The sequence below is a fragment of the Monodelphis domestica genome, chromosome 3 (assembly GCF_027887165.1).
Source record: "Monodelphis domestica isolate mMonDom1 chromosome 3, mMonDom1.pri, whole genome shotgun sequence".
In the NCBI taxonomy this organism is placed as follows: domain Eukaryota; kingdom Metazoa; phylum Chordata; class Mammalia; order Didelphimorphia; family Didelphidae; genus Monodelphis; species Monodelphis domestica.
This window is the reverse complement of record NC_077229.1, coordinates 443,317,680-443,345,461: the sequence shown is the minus strand read 5'-3', so window position 1 is coordinate 443,345,461 and position 27,782 is coordinate 443,317,680. Positions and strand designations below refer to the sequence as shown.

At 38.0% G+C, this 27,782-nt stretch overlaps 2 protein-coding genes across 6 annotated transcripts in view; one reads left to right on the top strand and one right to left on the bottom strand.

Annotated features, from left to right (window-relative positions):
- Window positions 1-3,556, bottom strand: part of NIPBL (NIPBL cohesin loading factor) — a 268,483-nt gene extending 264,927 nt beyond the window's left edge. For 4 of the 5 annotated variants that reach the window (XM_007487443.3, XM_007487441.2, XM_056824558.1 and 1 more), the window contains exon 1: window positions 2,668-3,087. The gene's annotated coding sequence lies outside the window, so the exon portion shown is untranslated. Of the gene's footprint in view, window positions 1-2,667; window positions 3,088-3,333 lie in introns of those variants that run through there. The other variant, XM_056824556.1, reaches the window with a different exon arrangement.
- Window positions 1,892-7,348, top strand: LOC130458120 (myb-related transcription factor, partner of profilin-like). The gene is made up of 3 exons (XM_056821106.1): window positions 1,892-1,988; window positions 2,322-2,720; window positions 3,087-7,348. Exons 1-3 carry the CDS (start codon window positions 1,892-1,894, stop codon window positions 3,623-3,625), a joined length of 1,035 nt encoding a protein of 344 aa, XP_056677084.1. The 3' UTR covers window positions 3,626-7,348.
- The last annotated feature ends 20,434 nt before the right edge of the window (window positions 7,349-27,782 follow it).

Below are 27,782 nucleotides of genomic sequence, written 5' to 3'. Positions count from 1 at the left end.
AAACCTTCAACTCAACCTTGTGAAATAAATTTAAGATTTTTTGCATAAAAGTTCTGGAGTTTCCCACTTTCCCAAATACTTTGACATTTAAAAGACAAAAACTGCTGAAGTTATCTTTTCAAAGGATCTCAAAAAATTTGGAGAACACAACCTTATCTTTGCTTATATCTAAATATTTATGTTAAAATAATTAGTTGAAGGTTAATTCCCTAGCAGATGGGAGGTAGAAAGCAGTATTTTCAAAAGCTCTGGAGAGAAAAAAAGTTTTTTGGTAATTGTTTCCAAATTCAGAAAAATAGAACAAAACTGAAAGTTTAATTTTTCACTCAATTTACAAAAAAAGGGAGGTGGTTCTTAATTTTCAGGGATAAACTAATGAAAAAATATTTTAAGTTAAAAACTTTATATTAATTCATGATTCAGCTTATAATTTTAAATTTACATCCAAAAAAATCAAATTAATTCCTAAAATGGGGAAAACAAAGACTCAGAAAATACTGTATACTGGACAACTTTAGCCATCAAGTTAAACTTCACTTTTTTTTAATCGAAGAGAAAACTTCCTGTAAACCACTGCAAAACAAATGGTAAGGATGATAGGTCGCTTTCTGATGATGAAAACTAACCAAGTACAACTATTTTTTCCACAGTCCTTTGCTGTACACTAGAGAAGTCTCAGACCCAAAAGTGAAACAGCTGTTCAATTAAGGTAATAAAGACAATCAGGAGCATATATGGTTCATTTTGTAATTTATACAAGGGTGGGGGGGGGAATTGTATGTGAGTCTGTGTGTGTGTTTTAAAGAGCAGCTTTCTCAGAATGTGAAATGTTGCTCCCTCCCCTTCTCCTGCTCCTCCCCTACCCCCACCCCCCACCCCCACCCCAAGCAGGCCTGAGGCCCTGTTGCAAACAGTGTCTAACAGGAGCAGGCAGCACAAAGACAGGAATGGGAGATTAGTGGGAGGGAGGGAGGCCGGGATTGGGGCTCAGCAGGAGCTTCAGGCTTTTTAAAATTCAAACTGCTCCCTGACCAATACAAATCACGGACACGCTACTGACTACTACACGGATTTATAGCATTAAAAACATGCCTAGTACGTGACAGCTATATTAACTTGACCCTTTTTAACATTTATCTGAACGTTTATAGGCAATATAGTAGAGCTCAAGGCAAGCAAGACCCTAAACTCAAAAAGAACATCCAGAAAAGTTACTTATTCAACAGTGACAATGGTAATAAGGCTACAAAAAAATCTTTTTGAACTAGTGTAACACCAACTAACAAACTTAAGGAAATATGCTGAGCAATGTTGCTTAATGACTTGAACATTTTCTAAACAGATATGAAACAAAAGTATCAAAACAGTATATAATCCAGGTAAGCATTTCTTTCTATGCAATTTCTATGAATAAAGTTTCTTTAATTTAGGTTTTAAAACTTACATTTCCAGCTCAATCACACACTACTACTTAACAATTCACTTATACAAAAACTAGAATTTGTTAAGAACTGATACTCTTCTGGAGCCATTTACAGATACATTTGACCTATTAAAATGACACCTCTCTCATTACACAGTCAAACATCATGGGCACAAACAGCCAATGACAATCCTGAGACCTCAAAAAGATCTACCCTGACAAGAAAGGATAGCACCTTCTACATTCTTTACCTCAGGGATGATAAACATACCTTAATTTCTAGCCTTTTAAATACATCTCCTATCTCCATTTCTTAGTAATATCACATTTCCCAAAATATGCATAACTTCTTTTTTGCCCCTCCAGTTCAAGGTAAAGTAGTACTCCAAAGTAATAAAGTATTCCATATATAAAATCCTCTCTAAAACTCCTTAAATTATTCATTCAATACGTAGTGACAGGTTATACATGTCATCAACTTTACACTTAACTCGGAAAAGCTGTGTTCAACTCTTTAAGAGGAATATTAACTGTTTATGTCACTTTGGTTTTCGGTATCACATTTGTAAGTGACGATTTATGCCTTTAAAAGGGGAAATGAGGCTCTATTAACTTTTGCATGCCCAAACAAGTTTTTAAAAAGGAAAATAATTACTACTGGATTCGTTTCTGGGTATTTAACATTTGTCTCACACTAACTGAAACTACTTCCTCCCTTCACAGGGTCACTGGGGGGGGGGGGGAGAGGGAGGTAGAAAGGGGAGTTGTTTGTTTCACTGAGACCTTTCCCACTTCTCGCACCGGGAAAGTTGTAAATATAGAGCAGATCAGGGCACACTTGCTGTTAGTTGTATTGTTTCCGCCTCCTCGTCTTACTACCGCTTCTCTCTCGGCTGAGGCCTGTCACAGAGAAGCGATCGCTCCGCTCTGCCCGGAGCCTCTCCTAATCCCCGAGCTCAAGTAGATTCCGCTGGCCCGCGGCCTGCGCCCTTCGCCGGGCCTACGCCTCCCCGGCCGCCCGGCAGGAACCAAATCTCCTCCGCCAAAGTCGGCAGGGAGAGAAGCTCTAAAACCGCCGCCGGCCGAGGCGCCTCCTCCCGGGGAGGACAACTCCACACTCGCTCCGCCGAGGAGACCCGAGGCTGCCGGGGAAGGGAACAGGAGCGGGAGGGGGAGCAGAGGAGCCCGGGACCTGGCCCCGCCGCCGCCGCCGCCGCCGAAAGAAAGAGAAGGAAGGAATTTACCTGGGCGAATCGGCGTTTGAATCCGTGGAGAGGCCGAGGCCGAGGCGGCTGTGGTGAGCCTATAATCCGGGCCGGGAGGGGGGGCGGCTGAGGCTCCTCTTCCGTCTCCTCCTTAGTGCAGTGAACATGTAGAGCCAGGGGGAGACCAGCCGAGAAGACAAATCGCTGCTTCTTCTTCCTCCTCCTCCTCCTTCTCCCACATAGAAACACTTACAAACACCCGACCGCGGGCCCCAGCTACCGAGGGGGCATCGCAACCGGCTCGGGAACCAATCCTCCCCTCGGTGGGGGCGTCTCTGCCTGCGGCTTGGCGGTGTCGGGCGAGTCGGTACCGAAGGAGGGAGGGGGGGGAGGGCGGGGGGGGGAAAGGAGCCCTATGTGTGTGTGTGTGTGTCTCTCGCTCGGTCTCTCCCTCTCAGAACAAAATGCCGACCGGAAGTGCAGCTGCAGGAATGACTCCCTCCACCGGCGCCAAACACCAACAACCTCCCCCTCTCCCCCACTCCACTTCCGCCACTGCCGCCGCCCGCCCGCCAGCCCGCTGCCGCCGCCGCTGCTGCTACTACTACTACTCCAGTCCCCCTGCCCGCTGCCAGTATCCCTCGTCGCTGCTCGTGCCGCCGCCGCCAGCGCGGCGCAGCTCCTCACCCGAGCCGCAATTCTAACCTTGGCTGGCGGCTTTGGCGGCAGCAGGAACAGGATACCCTCCCGTGGCGGCGGCTACGACGACTGCTCCTCCTCCTCCTCTCTTCAGCCTCTACCTCGCTCCCTCCTCTTCCTTCTCCTCCTCCTGCTGCTGCTGTTGCTGTTGCTGCTGCTGCTGCTGCTGCTGCTGCTACTGCCGCCGCCGCCACCACCGCCACCGCCACCGCCACCTCCACCTCCACCACCACCACCACCACCACCACCACCACTACAGCTGCTCTGGGTGGGGTGTGGATTTTGCCCTTTATTGTAGCTGTTGCCGAGTGGTATTTTCGACGGCCTACGACCTGGCCAAGCTACTTTCGCTCTCGTTCTTGTCTTTCTTTTCCTAGGGGAAAGTGAGAAGACCTTAGCTTCGGGCGTCGCTTGGCTTCCTGTGAAGGAGACCAAGGAAGATTTTGGGGTGGCTTCTTTCCTACCCTCTCCCCATTTTCCCCGGGAGGGGTTCAAAGCTCCCGGACACTGAAGGCTGAAAAGTATGAGTAGCGTTCTGTGCTTTCTCTCCAGGCTTAGGGAATGCTGCTTGCTTGTGGGTGGCCACGTTTTGGACACCCGCAGTTCCATTGGATTTTCAGGTGATGTCCTCGCGGCTAGGTGGATGGATGTGCCGTACAACTTTCCTTTTGACACAGCTGACTTGATGCGTGTATAGGAGCACATATTTTGTTTTGGTGGAATAATAGGATCATAACACAAGGTGAAGGAAGATGAAGCACTGGGTACTGAACTACTACTTGGCATTTTTGCTTTTGAAAATGCACTTGTCTGTTTTTGTTTTTGTTTTTCCACTACTGGGGGAATGGGCTTGTGGTCAATGCTATACGAGGGACGTACGAAAATATACAGATGCCTATCTCTCCTTTTTCCAATCCCATCTGGATGTAACTGGACATTAGTTAGCTCCATGTGCATTAAGGTATTTGTGTGTTACTTTATACATCCCTCTCTGGGCTAGATGGAGCTGTTGTGTCCTGGGGGTGGAGGTGGAGGTGGGGTGGGTGGGTGGATGCCTTCTAGAGCAGAAGCTGCTGCTGACTGGAGCATATAGTGAGGTGTTGCTTCTATTTTATGTTGCTATTGTCCGCAAGACAATGTCTGTGCTGCAACAGGTTTTAAACTCAGTTTCTGAAGCTAAACCAGAGAAAGAACCTGTACTAGATAAAATAATTAAGTATTAATTGGATTACCCTTTAGATTTCATCTTAAGGCAGTATCCTGTTTCCAGTACTTTTAAACTGTAACAAATGAAGTAAAATTCCAACTTGAACAATCCTCCCTCTTTTTCTCATCCTGTTTCCTTGAATGATAACTTGTTACCATGCTCTTCTATTATTTGTAAAAGGGAGAAAGCCTTTACTTCAGAAGCAGTACAGTAGTAGAATGATTAATTTAAAATTGAGTAGAATTTGAATTGAAACCTTGACATGTTTTCAGCCGGTTTAATAAATTTGGTAACATGGGTTAAATTATTTGCTTGTGGATATTACCTCTTTTGATTTAAATAGTTATGTAACATTAAAATTAAGTAGGGATCTTGACAAATCATTTAATAGGTGAGTTAGAAATGTAGTCTAAAAATCCTGAGATTGAGCTGGTCTTTATTAACTAATACGCCTATTCAATATTCATCTTGAGGCACAGAAGAGAACTTTATGGAAAGGTTTGGAAAAGTATGAAAAATCTAGGAAGAAAAACTATTTTAAATCCTGTATCAAGATATCATAACAGAAACTAGAAAGCACTCACCAAAAACAAGTTAAGACAAGTTTGTGGTAATGACTTGTTTTTAAAGTTTGTACCTAAGGGCCCCATGGAGGCCTGCTGATTAATTCAGTTTTATCATTTGTGGCCATAGTCACAGACTTCATGCCTAATTTTGACCACCGTCCTGCACATACCTGGGGTTGAAAACTCGTATCATAGATGAATCAGTCTAAATCCTTCACAGACAATGGGAGGGGGAATAAAAGATATATTGATAATCTTAAATGGGATGTGTATTGTGTATACCTAGTCTTGGTCCACAACTAAGAAAAGCTTGACATTCTGATTCTCTAGGGCAGTTAAAATGTTAATATGTTTTACTTTAATAATATTGTTTTGGAGGGAAAAAATCTCATAAAGTAGAAGCTTGAATTAATTTAAAATTTTATCCACATTTTAGTTCAAGTTTTTAGGGCAATCATTACTTTCTTATTAATAATTATGAGCCCATTTTTGGATCTGGTTTTGTGTATGTGTGAGAGATAGTATAGAACTGAAAAATGCTTGTTAATATTTTTCCCCTCATGAAACACATAGCATAATACAAGTAATGCTCTCCCAACTTTATTCTTAGTGAGTATTGGTATTAAATGTTTTCAAGCATTGTATTGCCAAAATATTAAATTGTCACAAATGATATAATCTGAGAGTTACAAGGTGTCCTGAGAGGCTCTCTAGTCTAAATTATAACAGACTTAATCTAAAACATTCTTGGTAAGTGATCAGCCAGCCTTCATTTGAAGGCTCCTAGGCTGTGGGCTGCCCTGAAAAGCAGTTTTAAGACCCTTCCAATTGTTACTTTCAAACACTTAAGTTCCTACCATATGACAGGAGCAGGCAGTTAGAAGTTTTTCATAGTTACAATCATCAGGAAGTTTACAAAACAAAGAGCCCATGGATTTGAGACTAATGTTTATGACACCTATTAAAAATTATGATAGTAATTTATAAAAATGAAATGTGGTAAGCATTAAGTACTCTTTCTACTTCACATAGCTACAGAGTAACATGTTATTTTATTTCCCAATTATGTTCATTTTTAAGTAGAGATACTATAATTACGTGATTTTGAGTTTGATTATTCTATTTATGTTTACTTTTGTCAGATACTTAAGTATTTTTTTTCTAGAACACTATTGCAGAATCAGAAATCTTTAAAATGCAGACCAGAAATTCTTCCTCTAGTACACCACCTAGTGTTTTAATAGTTTATATGGAAATGGCCAAACTGGGGTTCCATAAGGAAACTACTTCATGACCCAAGAATTTCAGTGTCAGTATTTTATTGATAGCTGTCCAAAACTTATCTGAGGAAGGAAGAAGAAAAGGGAAGCAGAGGTGCTCTTTTCAACAGAATTCCCTCCTTACTTTCTATCAGTAAGATGATGTATCAAATAAGATGAAGTACATGAACATGCTTTGCAAATTACAAATGTCATGTACCTTCAAGACAGAATGATGATTTAAATTAAATAATATATAACAGTCACAGCTGGCTCCTTACCAGGAAAATAGAAGAGAGTATGAAGACCTAGATTTGAGTCCTGACTGCCACTGATTTTCACTTTGGGAGATTAGGAAAGTTACTTTACCTCCCAGAGACAAGTTTCCTCATCAGTAAATGAGTAATGAATGATCTCTTTAAAGTCCTCCCAGATCTAATATTATGTCTATAACTTAAACCCCAGTTTAATCAAGTAATTTTATGTTTTACTTTTTTTTTGGCCTCTGTTCAGTAATTTCTTCCCCCATCAATTACTTTCAAATATTTACAAATTATCATCTCTACATGCATCTAATATTGTTTTCCATAGTAAGTTGACCTCTCTTATTTTGTTATAAGGGTCCATGATTTTCTCATTAACAAGATAACATCTCACCTGAAGAAAGACACTGCCTCCTTATTACATGAAACAGATAACACTGAATGTATTATGATCTGTTTAGAATATCCTGGAAAAGTAGACATTTTTAAGGTTACTGAAAATGCATTTAAGCTAAGACTTAAGAATTATTGTAAGCTATGATTCAGAATTTATCAAAATTAAAATTATTGTAAAGAGAACAACTAAAGTATTTTTTTCATAATTTCTGAAAATTTTGCACAATTCCTGGCACAAATTAAAGGATTACTAAATGCTTGTTGCCTTACTGACATTACTTAATCCTAATAGGTTTTTTTGAAATAAAGTTTTGTTTTCAGCTTAATAAATGTGTATTTTTTTCAAGACTGGGTCTTTCTACTCTCCTTGCTTCTAGTTGGTCAATAAACATTTATTAAATGTGAAGTACTTGGGGATACAGAGAAAGACAAAAGTCAGTCCCTGCTTTTGAGGAGCTTATAGTCTAATGGGGGAGATACCATGAAAACAATTTTGTACAAATGAAATATAAATGCCATGAATTGGAAATAACAGAGAGAAGATATTAGTATTAAGGAGAATCAGGAAAGTTTTTTTTTTTTCTTGGATGGTGGAATTTTAGCTGGGACTTTAAGAAGCCAGGAAAGCTAGGAGGCAGAGATAAGGAGCAAGAATATTTTATTCATGGGGGACAGTCAATGAAAATGCACCAAACTAGGAGATTAAATATTTTGTCTGAGGAACTGCAAAGAGGCCAGTGTCACTATCATAGAGGATACCCCAATAGAGTACACATGATGGTACTGGAAAATGTAATTAAGAGACCAGGTTATGAAAAATGTTAACAGCCAGAGAATTTTATATGTAACTGTTTTGGAACAGGCTCACATCACCTAAGGTGGAGGGGACTAGATTCTGGGAGAAGATATTCTCCTCATTCCCCTACCATGTAAATTAGAGTAACCTTTTCCAATTGGCTTCATAGAATAGACTGTAACTTTTTCAATGACCAGATGGGGACTGCAGCTCTCTTTCCTGCTGCATCTGGAGAGGGTGAGGGTCACAGTTTACCCACAACACAAGCCCCTTTCAGTTCCTTTTTACCCTGTAGACCTGAGAATCAGACTAGGGGTTGTGTTTTGGTTTCTTTTGTTTGTCTTTTTCAGTTCCAGGTGTAGGTGGTAGAATCTCCACTGAACCCTGCACTTCAAGCCAAAGTGTCCTTGAAGGCAGAATTTCAAGGCTAATGTGCAGCTCAGCTGGAGAAGCCCTTAGGCTCCAGCCTAAGGTGGGCTCTGGGCATGGAACTTGGGTATGTACTCTAGAGGCTCTGAGTTAAACTGCCCAGAATATGAGGTGGGGGGCAGAGGATAAGATCCTGATGTGTGTGTGTGTGTATGTATACATGTGTGTATATGATAAATATATACACCTTTATATGTATATGTGTATACAGATATATAGATGCATATATGAGTGTGTGTTTATATATCTATATATTTATCATTATACCATTGGTTTTAAAAGTTAATCTGATTATTAAGTAGTTACATGAAACTGGAGTGGAGGGGATCTCCCCTTGAACTGGAGGAACATGATCATTGGGGGCCAGAGCCAGTAGCAGAGAGCCTAGGCAGCCAAATGTTCTGTAAGGAAGGGAGTGGGGTAAAACAGAACACACTTGGCCTGGGGGAAATTGGGGGGGGGGGGGAGGTGAGTAATCACTAACATTTATTTGATCCTGGAGTTATAATAGGGAACCACTGGAGTTTATTGAATGGTGAGACGGAGGTAGAGGAGGATAGCTTAGGTGGCATGGGCAGTCAGTCTGATGCTTTAGGAAAATTTGGCCACTGAGTGGGGAATGGATTGGAATGGGGAGAGACTTGGAGCTGAAGTCCAACAGATATATAGTGTAGGTCTCTATAAGGTGAAGAAGGCCTGCAGCAGGGTACAATGTCAGAGGAGAGAGAGGTACACAGGAGAGATGTTTGGAAGATAGAATCAACAGGGCTCTGTCAGAGATTAGATAAGGAGTTGTGAGAGGAGCCTGTGGCCTGTTGGCTAGAATATAAAGTGAGTGTATTGGGCCAGGCCCTATCCGAGACATTGCATCGTGCTTTTGCCCAGGCTGTACCCCATGGCTAGAATGATCTGCTTTCTCACCTCCTCATTTTGGATCATTTAGCTTCCCTCAAAGTCAGTCCAAGTGCTATCTCCTTTAAGGCCTTTCCTAAGTCTCCAGGTTATGAAGGTCCTCATTCCAATTCACTTATTTATTTTGTCGATACCTCCCATGTGTCAACACATCTAATCCAAATAATAAAATAGAAGCTCCTTTAAGGCAGACATTATCACTTCTGCATCTGAGTCTCCAGTGCCTATCACACTGCCTGGCACATAGTAGCTACTTGACAAAGCTTGTGGTTGATTGACTGATGGGTAACAATAACTAATTCTCCTAAATTATACTTTATTTTCTTTAAGAGTACTTTTCCACACTATCCCTTTCAATCAAGTAAGAACTATTTATTGAACAACCCAACCCAAGGAGATAGGAGTGTATGTTGTATTTCCTACCCTTGCCCTTCCTGTGACTTGTATCTGTAATTCCAATATGTAACCAATTAGGGTACTCAAAGGGTAGATTAGAAGGTTAGAAATATATTGAATGTGCTGACATAGTTACACAATTCTGGAAATTCTCAAAATGTAATGAGAGGAGGAACATTTTACATTCTTACAATCTAGAACCCATATCTGATTTATTTAATCTTCACAATATTGTGGGATGGGAAAAATGAATAATGTTACTACTTTTTCCTTTCATAGATAATTCATTTGTGCATATTGTTCCTGTAATGTTATTTTTCTTGATTTATTCCAACCCATTCCTTTCAAAAAGTAAATTCCTAAGGAAGAATGATCCACTGGAAACTGGCAAAATATTCTGTTGTTTAATTTCTCCACAAAATAATCTTGAATCTTGTATTAAGCATTTTTCTCAGCAAATATAAGCCATCCTTTTTAGCGTAAAAATATGAAATTAATAAAACAGTTTTGCTTTTCGTTAGGTTTTCCACTTACTATACTTTTCAAAATATTTTTAAAATTTCTGTGAAGAATTGGAAAGGGAAAATCTATGCAGTAGGAATGAGTAAAAGTATTAGACCAAAAAACAACACTGGAACTTAAAAGAGTACAACATTTTAAGAATATCTCACCTCAGACTCTTTCTAACTGTGTGACCCTTGGAAAGTCACTTAATGGCCTAGCCCTTACTGCTCTTCTTGCTTGGAACCATACATAGAACTAATATTGATTCTAAGATGGAAGGTAAGGATTTAAAAAAATAATAATCTTTTACAAGGATCATTTTTACATTAAAATCACGTCTACCAAAATAACTTTAAATGGTCATTATTAGGAGGCAACTAGGAAGAGAGCCAGGCCTAGAGTCATGAGGTCTTGGGTTCAAATGTGACCTCAGACACTTCCTTGCTCTGTTACTCTGTACAAGTCACTTAACCCCCATTGCCTGCTCTTCTACCTTGGAACCAATGCACAGTATTGATTCTAAGATGGAAGGTAAAGGTTAAAAAAAAAAGTCATTATTAGCTTGCTTTTGTAAATTAGTAGGTTTTGTAAAGGGGAGTAATGTTGGAGAAAATCTGCTTAGAAAGCATTAATGACTAAGGATTTCATTTTTCTAAAGATGCTCTGATAGGCTCACTTTTAGTTTTTAAGTCCCCAAAACTCTAAATGTAAGGTTAATAGTTTTCCTGAACAAGACCTGGAATGCCTTAATGACGTAGACATGTAAATTCACACATGTTGTTAAAATATGTAAATATCTATAATAAACTTTGTTCTAATGATGTTATCCTTATACTAAAACATTTTACAGGCAATTTACCATTCCACATCGGAAGGAAATAATAGTATTAACCAGCAGAGGGAGCCAATTTAGTCCTAAAGATTACTGGAGTACAAAGGAAAGCCACATGACTTCCTGTTTTGAGTTTGAGGAATTTAGTAGCTGATATGCTAGTGCTGAATTAGGATAAACAAAACTCAAGTGAGGAGGGGCAGGGCGGATGCAGACTGCCAGAGTATCAGATGAGTATCAGATAAATAAATATTGAAGACCAAATTGAATGTATTTATACTAATAAATGAGTTTTAAAATTTTATTATTAGAAGTTGAGCTAGAAGTATAGCAAGTTCTCTAATATAGAGTAGCTTGGATAAGAAGTCTTCAGTGCAAGGATGTGATCAAAGAAATGATACTTCTCATCAATTAGGGAACAATAAAGATTCAACCTGAGGCATAAAATTGTGGAGCATATATTTTCATGTCAAAACACACCATTAGACATAATAAATTGCTTAGTCAGAAAAAAGATTTTTAAAACTATAGTGTTCTCTTTTTGTTAAATACTCTTAGAAAGTAATTTGTTTGGGTTTTTTTAATGGAGATAGGAGGAAGCAGTCTGACTTGTTCAGATTTTCCAAAAAGATTCCATTTTCATCGTAAGAAAATATATTCTAGAATCTCAGCATTAGTGAGGACCTCGGAGGTCCATCCAACCTGAATAAGAATTTCTTCTGCAACATCCCTTACTAGTGGTCACCCTACCTCCACTTGCAGACTTCCAGTGAAGAGGGACCCCACTACTTCCCAAAGCAGCCCATTCTCCTCTCGAAAAGCTCTCAGAATGTTTTTATATGCAATTGAAATTTACTTTTCATAATTCTCCCTACCCTTACTATCAGAACCCCCAATTACTCCTACTTAAATACCTTGGGACCAAGCACAAGTCTTTTATTCTGCATAAAAGCTCTTCAAGTGCTTATAGACAGTTATAGTATTTTCCACTGTCTTCCCTTTTACAGGCTAAACATCTCATATATTCTATGTTCCAATCAAACTACAAATCTCTACTTCTCAAACACATCCTAGACTTGTTTGCCCCTTTCTCTCTTGAAGTTGTTTTTTTATAGTTCAATTCTTGTTCTTATTATTATGATGAGTTACAAGTAAGTGGCTCTATGGATAGACGGCTGGACCTAAAGCCAAGAAAACCTACATTCAAATTCACTCTCAGAAAATTTACTAGCTTGGTGATTGTAGACTGAGTTTTTGGCTTCTTTAACTTTGACTTTTTTTCTTTTGACTTTGTGATCCAAGTCTCTTGCTCTGACTACCTCAGTTTTCTCATCTGAAAATAATAGCACTTACCTCCCAAGAAAAAATGAGATAATATGTATGAGTAAAAGGTATTTTGTAAACCATAAAGTATGATATAAATGCTAGCTATTATTTCTGTTATTATTTCAATACTGAAAAACATTTGAGTATTCTCTTAGATTAGCTATTCAATTGATAATCTTAAATTAGGAATGGAAATATTTTTAAAATTAACTGGGAAAGGAATATATGTTTGATATCCATCCACACAAAATATGGAATTTAAATGAGCATATGAAATATTTAAAAGACTTTAAGAACAATCACAATAGTGCCTCAAATTTATATAGGCCTTTTCATAACCTAAAACTATATCAGCACTGGATATTATTTGACTCATATTTGAAATAAAGCAAAAAATTCAAAGACCTAAAAGCTCTTAAAGAAAATAATATATTAAACTATGATAACTTGGTAGTCTTGTCTTCTGTGCAGAGCATATATACCATAAGATAAGTTCTATAGATTGTTTATATAAATATATACCAGAGTCTAGCCTTCATTTATTTGTTTTTTTTTTTTTCCAGAAAACAGGCTGTTCACATAGAACAGAGGATAAACCAGTAGAGAGCCTATATGCCTCATTGATATCCTCCTGATGTTAAAGGAGAAAGCAAAAGAATGGCCCTAATATATTGGGTATATCCTCTCTGACAAACTTACAGGAGGACATAGATGAGAATTACACAGGATGAGCAGGCATGGATGAGTTGTGATCTACATCACTGAAACAAACATTCATGATAATGAGTTCACAGATCAATTTGAATATTTGAGCCTGGTAGCTTGTTCATTAAAGGGGTTGTGGAAATGTGGTGTCTAATGCACTATTGGATAGCAGAATGACTGAAGTAAATATTAACCATGTCTTTATTTATGGCTATGCACAGTAGAGAAAATGAGAGGCAGGATGTGTGCAGGTTTGTGGAGCAGCTGGTATCCCATTACGCACTTCACCAGTCCTGTTCACCCTACCTTTGAAAAGGGCCTCCTGTAGATTTGTTGCATATTTTCATTGTTTACCTTTAAACCTCAAGTTTTGCGTTGCAATTAGTCCCCCAAAGCACAGCGCAAGTCCTTTAGGCTCTAAGGCCAAGCAAGTACAGTCAGCGAGGTAGTTTAGTGAGAAAATAAAGATACCAGATAAACTTCATGCTGGAATGTCTGCAGCCCTTGAAAGCTAGGAGTTTGGTGTTAAGTAATCTATAATTAGTTATACCTGCAAAAAAGAAGAATGTACAGATAGTGCTTGCTTTATGTAAATTCACATTGGGCAAACACAACTCCTCAGTCAGTGGGCTACTGAATGCCTAACCTGCCTGAGCTGAGAAAGGCAGTGGTATGATGGTGCACCACCATACCAGGGGTTCTCTGATCCAGGCCCTGAAGCCCCACTGGCCAGGGGGGTTGAGGGGGGGATTAGGCACTGACCATTAAGGCTTCAGGTTGCTACAGAGCTGCAGAAGGTCCTCAAAAGGTGGGACATCCCACTTACATTATTCTTTTTTTTTACTTACATTATTCTTAAAAGTGTTGTGAATCCACTCAAGAAAGTAGAATTAAAGTAACCTCTAAGAGCTTCTGAGAGAACTGTAAAAATGGAAAAGTGGCCGTTTGTGGGTAAATGGGAGAATGGTCACCTCTGCCTGTATTATCCCTGCTCCTAGACACTCCAAATTGCTGCCTCCTCCTCCTGCAGCCTTAGGAGAATTCTGGAGTGAGACTGGCGACTCACTCCCAAGTATGTGCTTTTTCCTCAGGGAATAATTTAACCACAGACCGGAAGGGGGAGATTAGAGGTGGCAGGTTGCCCCTTTCTCTTTTTTATTTTAGGGTTCTTCTGACTTTGCTGCCTCTGCCCTTCCCCATTCCCTCTGGCATTGACTCTCCTCTCCTCTGCGTTTTATGGTTCCTGGGTTAGGAAAAATGTATGTTTTCAGAATTAATGTTTTGTTATAAAGAATAACACACAGAAGAGCATATTTTCAGTGATCTCTAATGAAAGATTACAGTTTTTTGGTGGTCATAGGAACCTAAACCCCCATCATTTCTCATAGGTTCAATGTATCAACATTTGGGTTTTTTAATTTCATGGAGTTTTCTAGGAACATTACCCTATGAAAATTAAGGACTGACTGCAGTCTAGATCAAATGTTTACAACAAAATCATAAAGATCAAGTGGGACACAAATAAAGAGATATGAGAAAACACTCAAACTACCCCACTGATAAAGGTGGGAGTATAAAAGCATTACATAATGCACAAATTTTCAGACATTTTTAATGTATCTTTCAGTTATGCTGACTTTTTTCCTCTGAAAAAATACTATTTGTTATGTGAGATGGTTCTCTAGGAAAGAGAGGGACCCATAAGATACTGCTTTACATGAAAAGTTTTTCACAAGTTGATTCTTTCTTCTTTTACTTTCTTAGCCTTTCCTCCTTTTCATGCACTCTGAAATCCAGTCACACTGACCTATTGCACTTGCTTTTCTTGAACATGACATTTTTCTTTCTTATATGCCTTTATAATTGTTAATCTCTAAGTCTGGAGTGTTTTCCTTTCTTAACACTACCTCTCAGTTGACCTGGCTTCCTTTAAGACAGGATAAATCCCATATTCTATAGAGGGCTGGTCCTCATATCAAGCAGTTATTGCCCTCCTCTCTGAAACTATTTCTATCTATTCTCTCAGTATTTTGTGGTAGCTTATAATTTACATGTTGTCTTTATAATGAAAATGTGAAACACCTTGAGGGCAGATGCTGTTTTTCCTTTTCTGGTTATCTCCAAAATTTAGCCCTTGACACATAGCAAGTACTTAAAAAATGCTTGTTGACTGACAAACTTATCCTTATTACTGGGCCATCACTGCCCCCAGGGGTTATGACACTTTTTTATGTCCAGTATATTTCCTGACTTTGATTTGTTCTTGTCATCAAAGACAAAAAATTACATGCAAAGAATAGGTGAAGAAGGGTAACATCTATAAAACTAAAGGAAAAATATTCTATGTTTATATATTTAATTTACATTACATATATAATCTATCTACCCATACCATAAATGGATTAAACTCACTGACTAGCACTGACATTTCAAGTGGAAAATATAACTGGAAGCCAATCAGAAAAGTTAGGCTTTTAAACCTTTACAGAGTTGAGGTTGGTAAAAAAAATAACATACCAAAATATTTTCTCATGTTACTTTATTGTCCCAAATAGATAGAGAATATCAGCCTATCCAGCTGGAAACTGGAATAGATAAAGAGGGATATGTCTTTATTTTATCTCAATGCTATTCTTATACACATCTTATACACATTAAAGGTATATTATAGAAGAACTAGGATAAAAGGTTCATAGTAATGCCCTCTCTTCCATTTTCTCCTCCATTGTATTAGTAACTATTTCAGAAATGCATGAACACAGAAATTAAGAGAAAAGGAAAGAGAAGTTGAGAGTGAAGGAAGAATAAGAATAAAGTGAGAAATAATGTGAAAGATGAATAAGGAAAGAAAAAAGGTCTTTAGCTTCATATATATTTAAACACACACACACACACACATCTGGTTCTTACTGTATTGCTTTCTGCCCACAAAAGTAAAATGTTTACATTCTCAATTGTTATGAGCACATAATGAAGAAAGTGCAAATAAAATGAATTTGAAAACTATTGCAATATTTAAGTGAGGTGCAGATAATACTAATTAGGACTTGAACTAGAGTGACAATGGGAATAGAGAGGAGGGAATGGATACAAAAGAAGCAGGTGATCTGGCCATGAGGACATTATTGGTAACCTAGAGAGAGCAGTTTCGATAGAATGATGGAGGCAGAAGCCTGAGTACAAGAAGTTGAGGAGAGTGAGGGTGTGGTGGCATTGAGTATAGTCAACATTTTCACAGATCAAACAATCAAACAACCAAATCCAATCAACAAACATTTAATATTCACTTTGTGTGCTAAAAGCTGGAGACACAAAGACAAAAGCAGAACAGTTCCTGCCACAAAGGATCTTATTCTTTAATGACACTCTAGTAGTTTGCACATGTGTTTACATGTATATATACATGTATATATATATATATATATATACATGTATAAACATGAACACAGACACTCTTTCCTCTCTCTAATTCTGCCCAAGTCTGAGATAATTTTGCAGTGGAACAGCTCTCAGCTGAGATGTAATGAATGATTGGCTGAGAGAATGCTGAACTTGATGTCAGGACCTTTGTAAAGAACTTACAAACAAATAAAAAATTGCTAAAGGAAAAGGCTATCTACCACCATTGAAGGAACTGGGGTGTCTAAATGAAGTTTGAAACATACCATTCTTCACTCTATTTCCTTCATGAATTTTCTCAAGTGTGAGCAATATGTTTCTTTCACAACATGATGAACATAGAAGTATGGATTCTAATAACACATGTACAACCTATATCATATTACCTGCTGCCCCCCTACCCATGCCTCCCACCCCACCCCCTCCACCCTAACTTCACACCTTGTCCATGCTTCCTACACTACCACCTCCACCCTAAGTTCACACTTTAGTTCACACACTACTCATTCCTCCAACCCTAACCCTGAAGATTTAAATAAATTTAAGGAAGATCTTCCATCAGTTAAGGAAGAACCAATATTAATTATAAAAATATTGGAGAACATATTCAGAACTTTTGACCCCACTTGGATGGATGTTGAAAATTTATTAGAAACATTTTTGACAAAAAGAGAAAAAAACAATGTTATCTCTCTGGCTAATAGGAAGCAAGGTAGGAAAGGACATTATTGGCCAACTGAAGATCCACATTGGAACCCCAATGTTGAACCAGATTATACAAAACTAAACCATGCCAGAGAAGCATTATTTACAGCCATGAGAGCATGCTCAGATAGACCTGAAAAATGGTCAAAATTTGAAAGAACCTGACAAGAAATTGATGAGACCCCCTCCCAGTTTATGGACAGACTTATTGATGTAGGAAATACATATATGGACCTTGATTTATCCAGATATAGGGACATTAGGCAAATACATAGGCAATTCATTGAGAATTGTTGTTCAGTGGTAAAAGACTACTTTAAAACTAGCTGTCCTAATTGGGACAATTTTTCCTCGAAAAATTGAGGAGAGTAGCAACCTATGTTTATAAGGATCGTGTAAAAAGATCTGAGGAACACAATACATTAGTGGAAGACTTAAAGAAAGAAAATGAAATGTTAAAGAGACAATTGAAAAATAAGGGAGAAACCATAGCCTCTTTTCAGGAATCCACAGATAAATCAGTAACTTGCCACTTCTGTGAGAAGAAGGGCCACAAAATGATAGAGTGTAGAACTTCTTTCAAGATTATCAGAAGGAATATGCAGTTTAATAACAACTACAGAAGTAATAATCATAGAAATAACTATAATAATGACAATGGAACCCACAGCTTTAGAAATAATGACTGTAATAATGATCATAGAAACCACAATTTTAGAAATTATAGAAATAACTATAATGACTATAGAAATTAAAATTTTAGAAATCAAAATTATAGAAATAGAAATTGAAAAAATAATGACAGTGTTCCAAATGAAGAAAATGATAATACCCAACACAATGCCCAACAACAATATATAACAAATGGTGCTCATCCAAAAAGTACTCGAGGTGCTAATGCCCCTTGGGGGGTGTCCTTCAAAGGGGTGCCCAAGGAACTTCCCAAACACAATGAAAGTGGTTCTTCTTAGACTATATTGATTTTGTTGATATTAATTAAACTTTTTCATTTTTGTCTCCCCTCCAAATAGTAGGAAAGAATGAACAAAGAACTTAAAACTATGATTGGAAAATTATGCACTTGCTATAATATCAATGCATACCCCAAAGCTTTAAACTATGGGAACCTGCCATTTATTGATAAAATGTTATGGGACTATAATTAATGTTTGTGTCTGATTCTAGAAAATGGGATAAAAAACAAGGAGCACAGACTTAACCTGAATAGTGCCAAAAAGAGCACACAGGAAAAACTAGTATGAGACTCAAGGTTGCGACACTTGACATATGTTGAGTCATAGGACTTCCTTGTATCTACACTCTTTATGAAGTACTCAGACAAGTACCAAAATTTGACTATCATCCTGGCTCCCCATATCCCTGAGGGGAAAAAAAAATCAGACCAGGGAATGACACTTCCCTATCAAAATAAAATTCTAGGGTTTTTTTTCCTTCTTATAGTATTAATTTCCTGTAGTCTTGGCTGCAAGTGGGTAAGTGAAATATTACTGCATTCTGTCCTACAGACTTGTGGGATAGAAATTACTTTAAATTGGACCTATACAAGGGTCTGTTAAAACTTATTAATCCCAAATATGGGCCTATTTTGAAAAATTTAAAATTTTTTTCTTTCCATTTTTTTCCTTTCCTTATGTTTTTGGTTGTGTTTTTCTCTTCTTTTGAAAATTGACTCATATAACCCCATAACTTAACATTGCATCCTGAGCTTAACTGGATGTTTTTTAACACCCACTTCAGGGGGAGATTGTATTTCAATAAAATCCAAGATTTTGATTTTTTGTTCGAGAAAAGTTCTTCAAGGAAGAAGCTTGCTAACTCCTAAATCCAGAGAATGAACTGTTGTAGGAAGATGCCAGAAAACCTACACTACATCAAGAAGATCCAGAAAGAATTTTGGGTGTGGTTGATTGAACTGGAGTTTGATTGAACATTTATTTGTAAATGTACACTTTTATGCCAAGGGGACTGCCCCTAATTTGGCTTTCTGTCAATGCCCCTAGCAAAACATTGATTTTGCTTTTTTTCTTTTCTATTCCTCACTAACTACTGTAATTTCTTCTTAGAAAATTGAATATCATATACATCTATAGTAGAAGTGTTTAGGACTACAAGATGATTATATTAAATGATCAATGGGAGATCTCCCAATGATCATCAGGGGGGATTGTGAATCTTAAAAGCTACTCAGACTGTACCTTAGAAGATTTGGTTTAGCTATTCCCTTATTGTAACAATGGGGATACTTGGTCTAACAAGAATCAGGAATGTATTGGGAACTTTTAAAATTACTCCACCCTACTCAGACAGTGCCTTAGGGGAAGATATAGGTGTAAACTCCTGATTGAACAATGAAAGCCCCTAACTCATACCTTATAGTAAAGCTAGAATGTTAAGTTAGGTCTATGTTTAGATCTAATACAAAAAGGTGTTAAGTACCTATAAAGTTTAAATTAATCACAAAAAGGTCAAGTAACTTACAAAAGGCAAGCTTAACAAAGCAGTGTGAAGTACTCAGAAGATACAATCTAACCAGAGAAGGTGAGAACTAAAGAAGATGAGAACTAAAAATGGACAGTCCTGGAAAAAAGCGTATACTGTGATTGGTAGACGTGAAAATTTAGGGGAGGTGGCATAAGAGAAAATTCTCTTTAAAAGGAGGCTAAGGAACAGTTCAAAGGGAGTTCGGCAGTTGAATTGAGTTAGATTCTGAACTCAGTTCAGGAGATTCAGTGGAGGACTGGAGCTTGCTTGGAGACTGTCTTGTGCTGAGTGATAAGACTGACTCCCTCTCCCTTAGGCTCAGGGAAACCACTTTAGCCTGGGCCATTAACTACTGCTTGGCTCAGCCTGAGCCAGAGCAGTTTAAATTAATTCTTTCTTTCTCTCTCTCTCTCTCCTTCCCTTAATTCCTTCTCTCTTTATTAATTAAAATCTCCATAAATCCCCAGCTGACTTGGGTATTTTTCATATTTGGGAATTTCCCATGGCGACCATTTATTTAGATTTTAACTCAAAACACTAATAATTATTTCACAGACGGGAGAGGGATAGAATGAAGAAAGAGAACATGGATCACAAAATGTAAAAAAAAAAAACTATTATTAAAAATTGTATCAACATGTAGCTGGAGAAAAAAAGAAGGAAAACCATAGTAAGGAAAGACTGATATGGAAAGTCCTAGAGTAGGCTAGAGGAAACAATTAAAATTATACTTAGGTAAACGGATTAATGATAATATGTGGCAATGGTGTCAAACTCAAATAGAAAATAGAACTACCAAATCATACATTATGTTCTATTGTATTTTTATTTAGTTAGTGAAATATTTCCTAACCACATTTTAATCTGGTTCAGCCACTTTGGGAGAGTTGCCTATTGGTCATGTTTAACATCTCTGATTTATAGCATGAATAGCTACTCTCATTATGGAACAAAGGAGAGAGTGGGGAAGATAAGATTTGAGGGATGGAGGAAGGGGATTGATGAAACTCCTATAGAAAAGTCTTGGTCTTTTCAATTATATCTTTTTCAATCTTTAGGTTAAATCAATTCAGTTGAAACATTTATTTAGCATCTCCTGTGTATAAGACACTATGCTAGGTGTGTGAAATAAAAAAAAAAATAAAAAAGGAAAAGGTCCCTGCCCTCAAAGAGCTCACATTCTTGAAAGAGGGAAGGAAGAGACACAGCTACACTAAGTAAGTATAATACAAAGTATGTACAAAATAAATGCAAGGTAATTTAAGAGGAAGAAGAGCATTAACAACATATGTTGGAAAAAGCATCTGAGCTGAGCCCTAAAGGAGGCCAGGACTTCCAAAGGTCAGTATGAGGAAGGAATTCCCTCTAGATATATGGGGTATAGCAAGCACAAAGGTATAAAAGCAGGAGATGAATTGTGGTATACAAGGAATAGCGAATTGGAATATACAGTGCTTGAGTAGGGCTTAACGTAAAGTGTAAAGAAATGATAGTCTGGAGCCACAATAGAAAAGGTTTTAAAGACCAGGCAAGAGAGTTTGTATTCTATTCTCAATTTTTTGAACTGAGGCAGGTTGGTGGCACAGTGCCTAATATTTAAGACTCAGAAGTCAAGAAAAACTGAATTTGAATCCCACCTCTGACATTTATGAGCTGTGTGGCCTTAGGCAAGTCACTTAATCTCTTCTAGTCTCAGTTTTCTCATCTTCCAATAGGGATAATAAGAGCACCTACCTACCAGAGTCCTTATCACAATCAAGTAAATATATGAAAAGTGTTTTACAAACCGAAATGTGCTACCTATGTTGACTATTATTTTTATTATTACTAATGTGGAAAGAAAACAAGACTGACAGTTTGTAGGGGAAGGGGCCAACTGGGAGTGGCCGTTAGATCTTATGACTAGCACTTCCTTCCTGCCAGGAGTGGCAGTGGGGTCTTGTGACTAGCACTTCCTTCCTGCCGGGTGGGACTTGCTTCTGGGTGTTGGAGGAGAGAGGAGCTTGTTTAGCCCAGTCTGGAGTGGCATGCTCTTCTTGGTTCAGCTGGAAGATTCACACCCAGTCGCTTCTGAAGGTCAGATCTGTTCTTATTTGCTTTCTATCTACTGCTAAGATTCTGAAGTATACAAAACTGGACTGATATAGAGGAGACGAAAGTGGGAAAACCCTCCGCCAGCCTCTATACTCTGAAGCTAAGGAAAAACTTTATATTATTTGAATTCACAGTCAGATAAGTGGACTATCTTTTCTGGTCATAGAGGGAGCTGAAAATCAGTTCAGTCATCAAGGCAATAAAAGACCTTATTGGACCCCTGCTGTTTCCTCTCAGCAGGGGGCATCTCCCTCCTTTGCCTCTCCAAGCAATATACCCTCTCTCCCCTCAACTACTCCATACCCCATGCAAACCTCCCTTTATCCCCATTTTTCCAATCCTATTTCCTTTCCCAATAAATATTACACTAACAACAAGAATAATAAATGAAAATGTACAACCATATCAACTATAAGAATAATTGATGATGATGATAATAATTATAAATGAGAGGAAACAACAACAATCACATCACCATAATAATTGAGGACTATAATGATAATAATAACAATAAATGAGAGGGAACAACAATCACAGTCATAAGAACTGACAATGATATGATGATAATAAAAATTAAAAACTCAGAGGAAACAACAATCACATTACCCATGATGATGATGATGATGATGATGATGATGAATGAGAAGGAACAACAACCACATCACCCATAATAATTTATAATGATCAACAACAACAATTAATACCTGCTCCTGCCATGGCTCCTTTCAGCCTGAAATCAATGGCCAGACCTGGCAGATGTGGAGAGATTCTCATGAGCCCTAAGTCTCCCAGGGAGAGGTGATATTTGGGAAAGCATACCTAGGCTCCATCTGGGAGCTTCCATGTAACCAGACCTCCACCTAGAATCAGAGTAGGCTTCAAGCAGCTACTTACCTGCCCCCCCCCCAAGAGCTTCGAGCTTCAGCTGCCTTTGTCCTGCCCTGGGGGTTGGAGGGGGGCCTGCCACCAGCTCAGCCTCTTGAGGGGGTCCCAGAAGCTTGAACCATTGCCACTAGACGACTGTCCTGCGAGGGCGAAACTACCCTCTTTTCTAATTTTACCATAGTGTCCTTTATTTTAATTCACAGATATATCTTCTGGAATGTATGCCCTCAGTTTCCTTAAATAATAGGAAAATCTGTGTAAACTGTAGTGAGAAAATAAATAGCATAACCCCCCTCCCCCCAAGCCTCCCGTTCTAAGGAAAATAGATTAATCTATGCCCTGCCCACCTCTGCTTGCTTCCACCTTTTTGGGGAAGGACGGTAAATTTGAAAGACCAGGAAGGAGCTTCTCATGCAAACTCTGTGGTGCAAACACCAAATCCTTAAACATTAAAAAAAAAGTTTTTCTTTTATATGCTATTTATTTTTAACATTATTTTTTAAAAATTTGAATTCCAAAATCTCTCCTTCCCTCCTGTCCCCTCCCCAACCCAGTTAGAAGGTAGTCAACATGATATCAATTACACAGGTAAAGTCATGCAAAATATATTTCCATAGTAGCCATATTGCCATTCCCCCCTTTCCCCGGAAAAACAAAACAAACCTGAAAAATATAAAAAAGCAAGAAACATAAAGAAAATGAAAAGAGTATGGTTCAATCTGCACTCAGCGTTCATCAGTTCTTTCTCTGGAAGTGGAGAGCATTTTTCCACATGGGTCCTTTGACATTCTCTTGGATCACTGAACTAATCAGAGAAGCTACATCATTCACAGTTGATCATCATGCAATATTGCTGTTACTATGTACCATGTTCTCTGGGCTCTGCTCATTCTACTTTCCATTAATTCATGTAAGTCTGAACCCAGCTTGCTGGTCATTTTTTATAGCACAATAGTATTGTATCCCAATCAGACATCACGACTTGTTCATTCATTCCCTTATTAATGGGAATATGCTCAATTTCCAATTCTTTGATGCCATAAAAATGGCTATAAATATTTTTGTATGAACAGATCCTTCTCCCTTTTCTTTGATCTCTTTGGGATACAGACTTAGTAGTGGTATTGCTGGGTCAAAGGGTATGTAAAATTTTATATCTTGTTGGGCATAGTTCTAAATTGTTCTCCAGAACAGTTAGATCAATTCACAGCTCCACCGACAATATGTTAATTTTCCTATTTTCCATATCCCTTACAGCAGTGATGGTGAACCTTTTAGAGATGGAGTGCTGGGCCCCACCACCACCCCACCTCCCAGCCTGAGTGCCATGCCCAACCCCCTCAGAGACTGTGTACCATGCTCCTCCCACACACATGCTGGGTACTTCCCATCCCCCCTTACCCCACACAGGGGAGAGAGGAAGCACTCCCAATGGGCTGCTGGATAGAGGGGTGGGTGAAGTGAGGAATGTCCTCAGAAAGTGTATAAAGGGAGTGCTCAGGGCATTCCCCTCCCCTCCAGCTCTGCCACCTGTGACCTGCCAACCTTACCTCCTGTGTACTCCCATTGGGCTACTGGGCGAAGGGGTGGATGATGTGAAAAAAAAATGTCATCATGGCAGGAAGGGGCCAATTCCATCTGTTATTATTAGATTGTTTAAGGGAAAGAGACAAGAAGGAAATATCTAAATATTTTAAGTTCATTGATGGGGAATGGGAAAGGAAGGAGGTTAACAAAGGAGAAGGAAAAGTTCTTAATCTTATCCCCAAACCCAATTCCCTTAATACTATCATAATGGCTAACTTATGTAGGCTAAATAAGTTAACCCCACCCCCCAAACAGAACCTCACAAACTGAATCCAGTAAATGAACCAAGATCCCAGAGGTAAAGTCCAAAGTAGGTCCAGTAGAGAAGTTCTTTGGTCTTCCTTCTAGCTGCCAGCAGCCAATTCAAACAGTTTTTCTCCTCTCAAGCTGGTATCTCAAAAAGGACCAGAAATCTTGTATAAAGCTAGAAATCTCAGCTAACTCCCAAAGCTTCCCCCAGAAGTCTGGTTTCAGTTGGGAGCACACAACCCCCTTAGAATTTTGACTCAGGCTTTCATGTGATTCTGTGTAATATGTCCCTGTCAATCATTTTACAAGAAGTGTTAGCTTACTACCCTTTGCACAAATCCTAAATGATGTTGAAAACACTATTTTGGCATTTGTGCATAATCTAAAATACTTACCAATTACCTAAACTAAGATATATACCCAAAATAACAAACAACTTATACTCATCTATCTTAATCTAACTAACACTAACCTATTCTAGGGAATTTAACAAGGAAAAAGGAAAAGGAATTAAATACTGAACAAGTACAAATGTCAAATAGAAGCAAAAGCAAAACAAGCAAAGCATATCAAAACAAAAGATGAACATAACTTCCATGCAAACATTGAACTCAAATTACTACTCTTATCAGCTAATACAGAACATTGTACTACTATCGTAATACATTGATATCAAACTTAGAGAAAAATTTTTAAAAATTACAATAAACACAACATTGTATAAGTTTTACACTTAAAATCAAACCAATTATTAAACTCACTTATGCAAATACATGTAACAATAGATATAAGTGAGCTATGCACATAATTTACACATATATACATATAGTATATACATACAATATATTTAGTTGTGTTAGACAATCTGATAGGTAAGGCGATAGCTGAGGGTTTTTTTTATTTGCATTTCTCTAATAGTGATTTAGAGCTTTTTTTTTTATGTGACTACTGATAGCTTTGATTTCTCTTGAAAACTGCCTGTTTATATCTTAACTACTTATCAATTGAAGCATGATTCATATTGTTATACATTTGACTCAATTCTCTATATATTTGAGAAATAATGCTTTAATTATTTTATGATTAAAATTATTTTCAAGAAAGAACACCATCCACATTCAGAGGAAGAACCATGGGAATAGAAACACAGAAGAAAAGCAACTGCTCCATCACAAGGGTCGATGGGGATATGATTGGGGATGTAGACTCTAAGAGGTCACCCTAGTGCAAATATTAATGGTATGGAAATGGGGCTTGATCAATGGCACGTGTAAAACCCAGAGGAATTGTGCATTGGCTATGGGAAGGGGTTTGGTGGAGGGCAGGGAAAGAACATGAATCTTGTAACCATGGAAAAATATTCTAAATTAATTAATTTAATAATTAAAAAAAACAAACCTTACTTTCCGTCTTGGAGTCAATACTGTGTATTGGCTCCAAGGCAGAAGAGTGGTAAGGGCTAGGCAATGGGGGTCAAGTGCTATAGTTAAAAGAGTGGTTGGCATAAACTGTTACAAATAAAAGAGTGGAGGTCTTAAACTGTGACCACGGAAATATGGTTTCAAGACAGTGTCTTGATTTTATATTAAAAATAAAGTGGTCGCCAGGGAAAATTCCCAAATATGAAATATACCCAAGACAGCTGGGTTTTATAGAGATTTTAATTAATACAAATTAAGGAATTAATGAAAGAGAGAGAAAGAGGAAATAATGAGAAAGGGGCTAGGCCAGCCTAGGCTTTAAGCCTTAAGAGAGAGATTAGTCAACCTTTAATCCACTCACCACAAGATTTGTCCTAAGCAAGATTCTAGTGTTCAGAGAGACCCTCCAGTTTAGCTCCTGAGCTCCACTCCAGCTTCCAAGGCTGAAATCGGCTTTGGCAAGCTGCATCCTCAGGGAGAGTTCTCTCAGAGAGAATTCTCTTCTCTCAGCTTCTGACCTCCTTTTAAAGAGAATTTTCTCCTATGTCACCTCTCCTAAGTTCTCACAGCTACCAATCATAGTAGACGTTTTCCAAAGGACAGACCATTCTTAATTCACACCTGAGTAGACTAAACTTTTGAGTAATTCACACCTGAGTAGACTAAAACCTCACACCTCTTTTGTTAAGACTTGTCCCTTACAAGTTTGCAAGTTGCCTGACCTTCATAGGTACTTAGCACCTTCCTAAAAATAGACTTAGCTTAAGGCTTTTGCTTCACTATAAGTATGAGTTAAGTACTTTTTTCATTGTTCGGTAAAGAGTTTACAACTTTATCTTCCCCTAAAGTATGCTTAAGTATGGGTGGAGTAGAGTTCTCACATTCCTGACTAAATCCCTTCATTGTTAAAAATGGGGAATGGTCTTAACCAAGTGTTCTGAAGTAGGGTCTGAGAATCTTTAAGATTCACACAAGTGACTTGCCCAGGGTCACACAGCTGGGAAGTGTCTGAGGCCATATTTGAACCTAGGACCTCCCATCTCTAGGCCTTGCTCTCATTCCACTGAGCTGCCCAGCTTCCCCCATTTAAAAAATTTTTTAAAAATTATTTTGAGACTGATTTTTGGGTTAAGCTAGCATTATAACCAAGATATAAGGAGCCTAATAAGTAATAATAATAGCTAACATTTGAATAATACACTCTACATGCCAGGCACTTTGATAAATACTTTACAAATCCTCAACAACTCCAAGAGATATGTATTGTTTTTATTTTAATTTTGCAATTAAGGAAACAATGGCAGATAGAGATATAAGTGACTTACCCAAGGTCACTACCCAAGTAGTATCTGCAGATAGATTTATAAATCCAGTTCTTCTTGATTCCAGGCTCAGGGATTTATCCACTATGTCACCTAGTTGCCCATGATATAAATTAAAGAATAATTAAAATAATTGGAGGGTTATTCATTTCTCATGATTGGACATTGCCAATAAAATAAAATGATACTATATAAATTAATTTATGGATTTAATGTTATATAAGTCAATGTACTAGATAGTCCTTAATAGAGACAGGTAAAATTCATAACAAAAATTAATAATAAAATTCATTAGAAGCAGGAGCAAAAGGTCTAGAATCTTAAGGAGAAAACATTTTATTTTTAATTAATTTATTTTTAACCCTTACCTTCCATCTTAGAAACAATTCTGTATATTGGTTCCAAGGTAGAAGAGGCGTAAGGGCTAGACAATGGAGTTAAGTGACTTGCTCATGATCACACAGGTAGGAAGTGTCTGAGGCCAGATTTGAACGTAGGACCTCTCATCTCTAGGTCTGGCTCTCAATCCATTGAGCCACTCAGATGCCCCAAGAAACATTTTTAACAGAAAGAATAGCTCTTCCATATTTCAAATTATATTTTTAAACAGTATACATCAACACTATTTGGTATTGATAAAAAACAATGAAGTGTCACAAATAAGAATGAGAATCACAGATAAGTAACAATCAGAAATTAT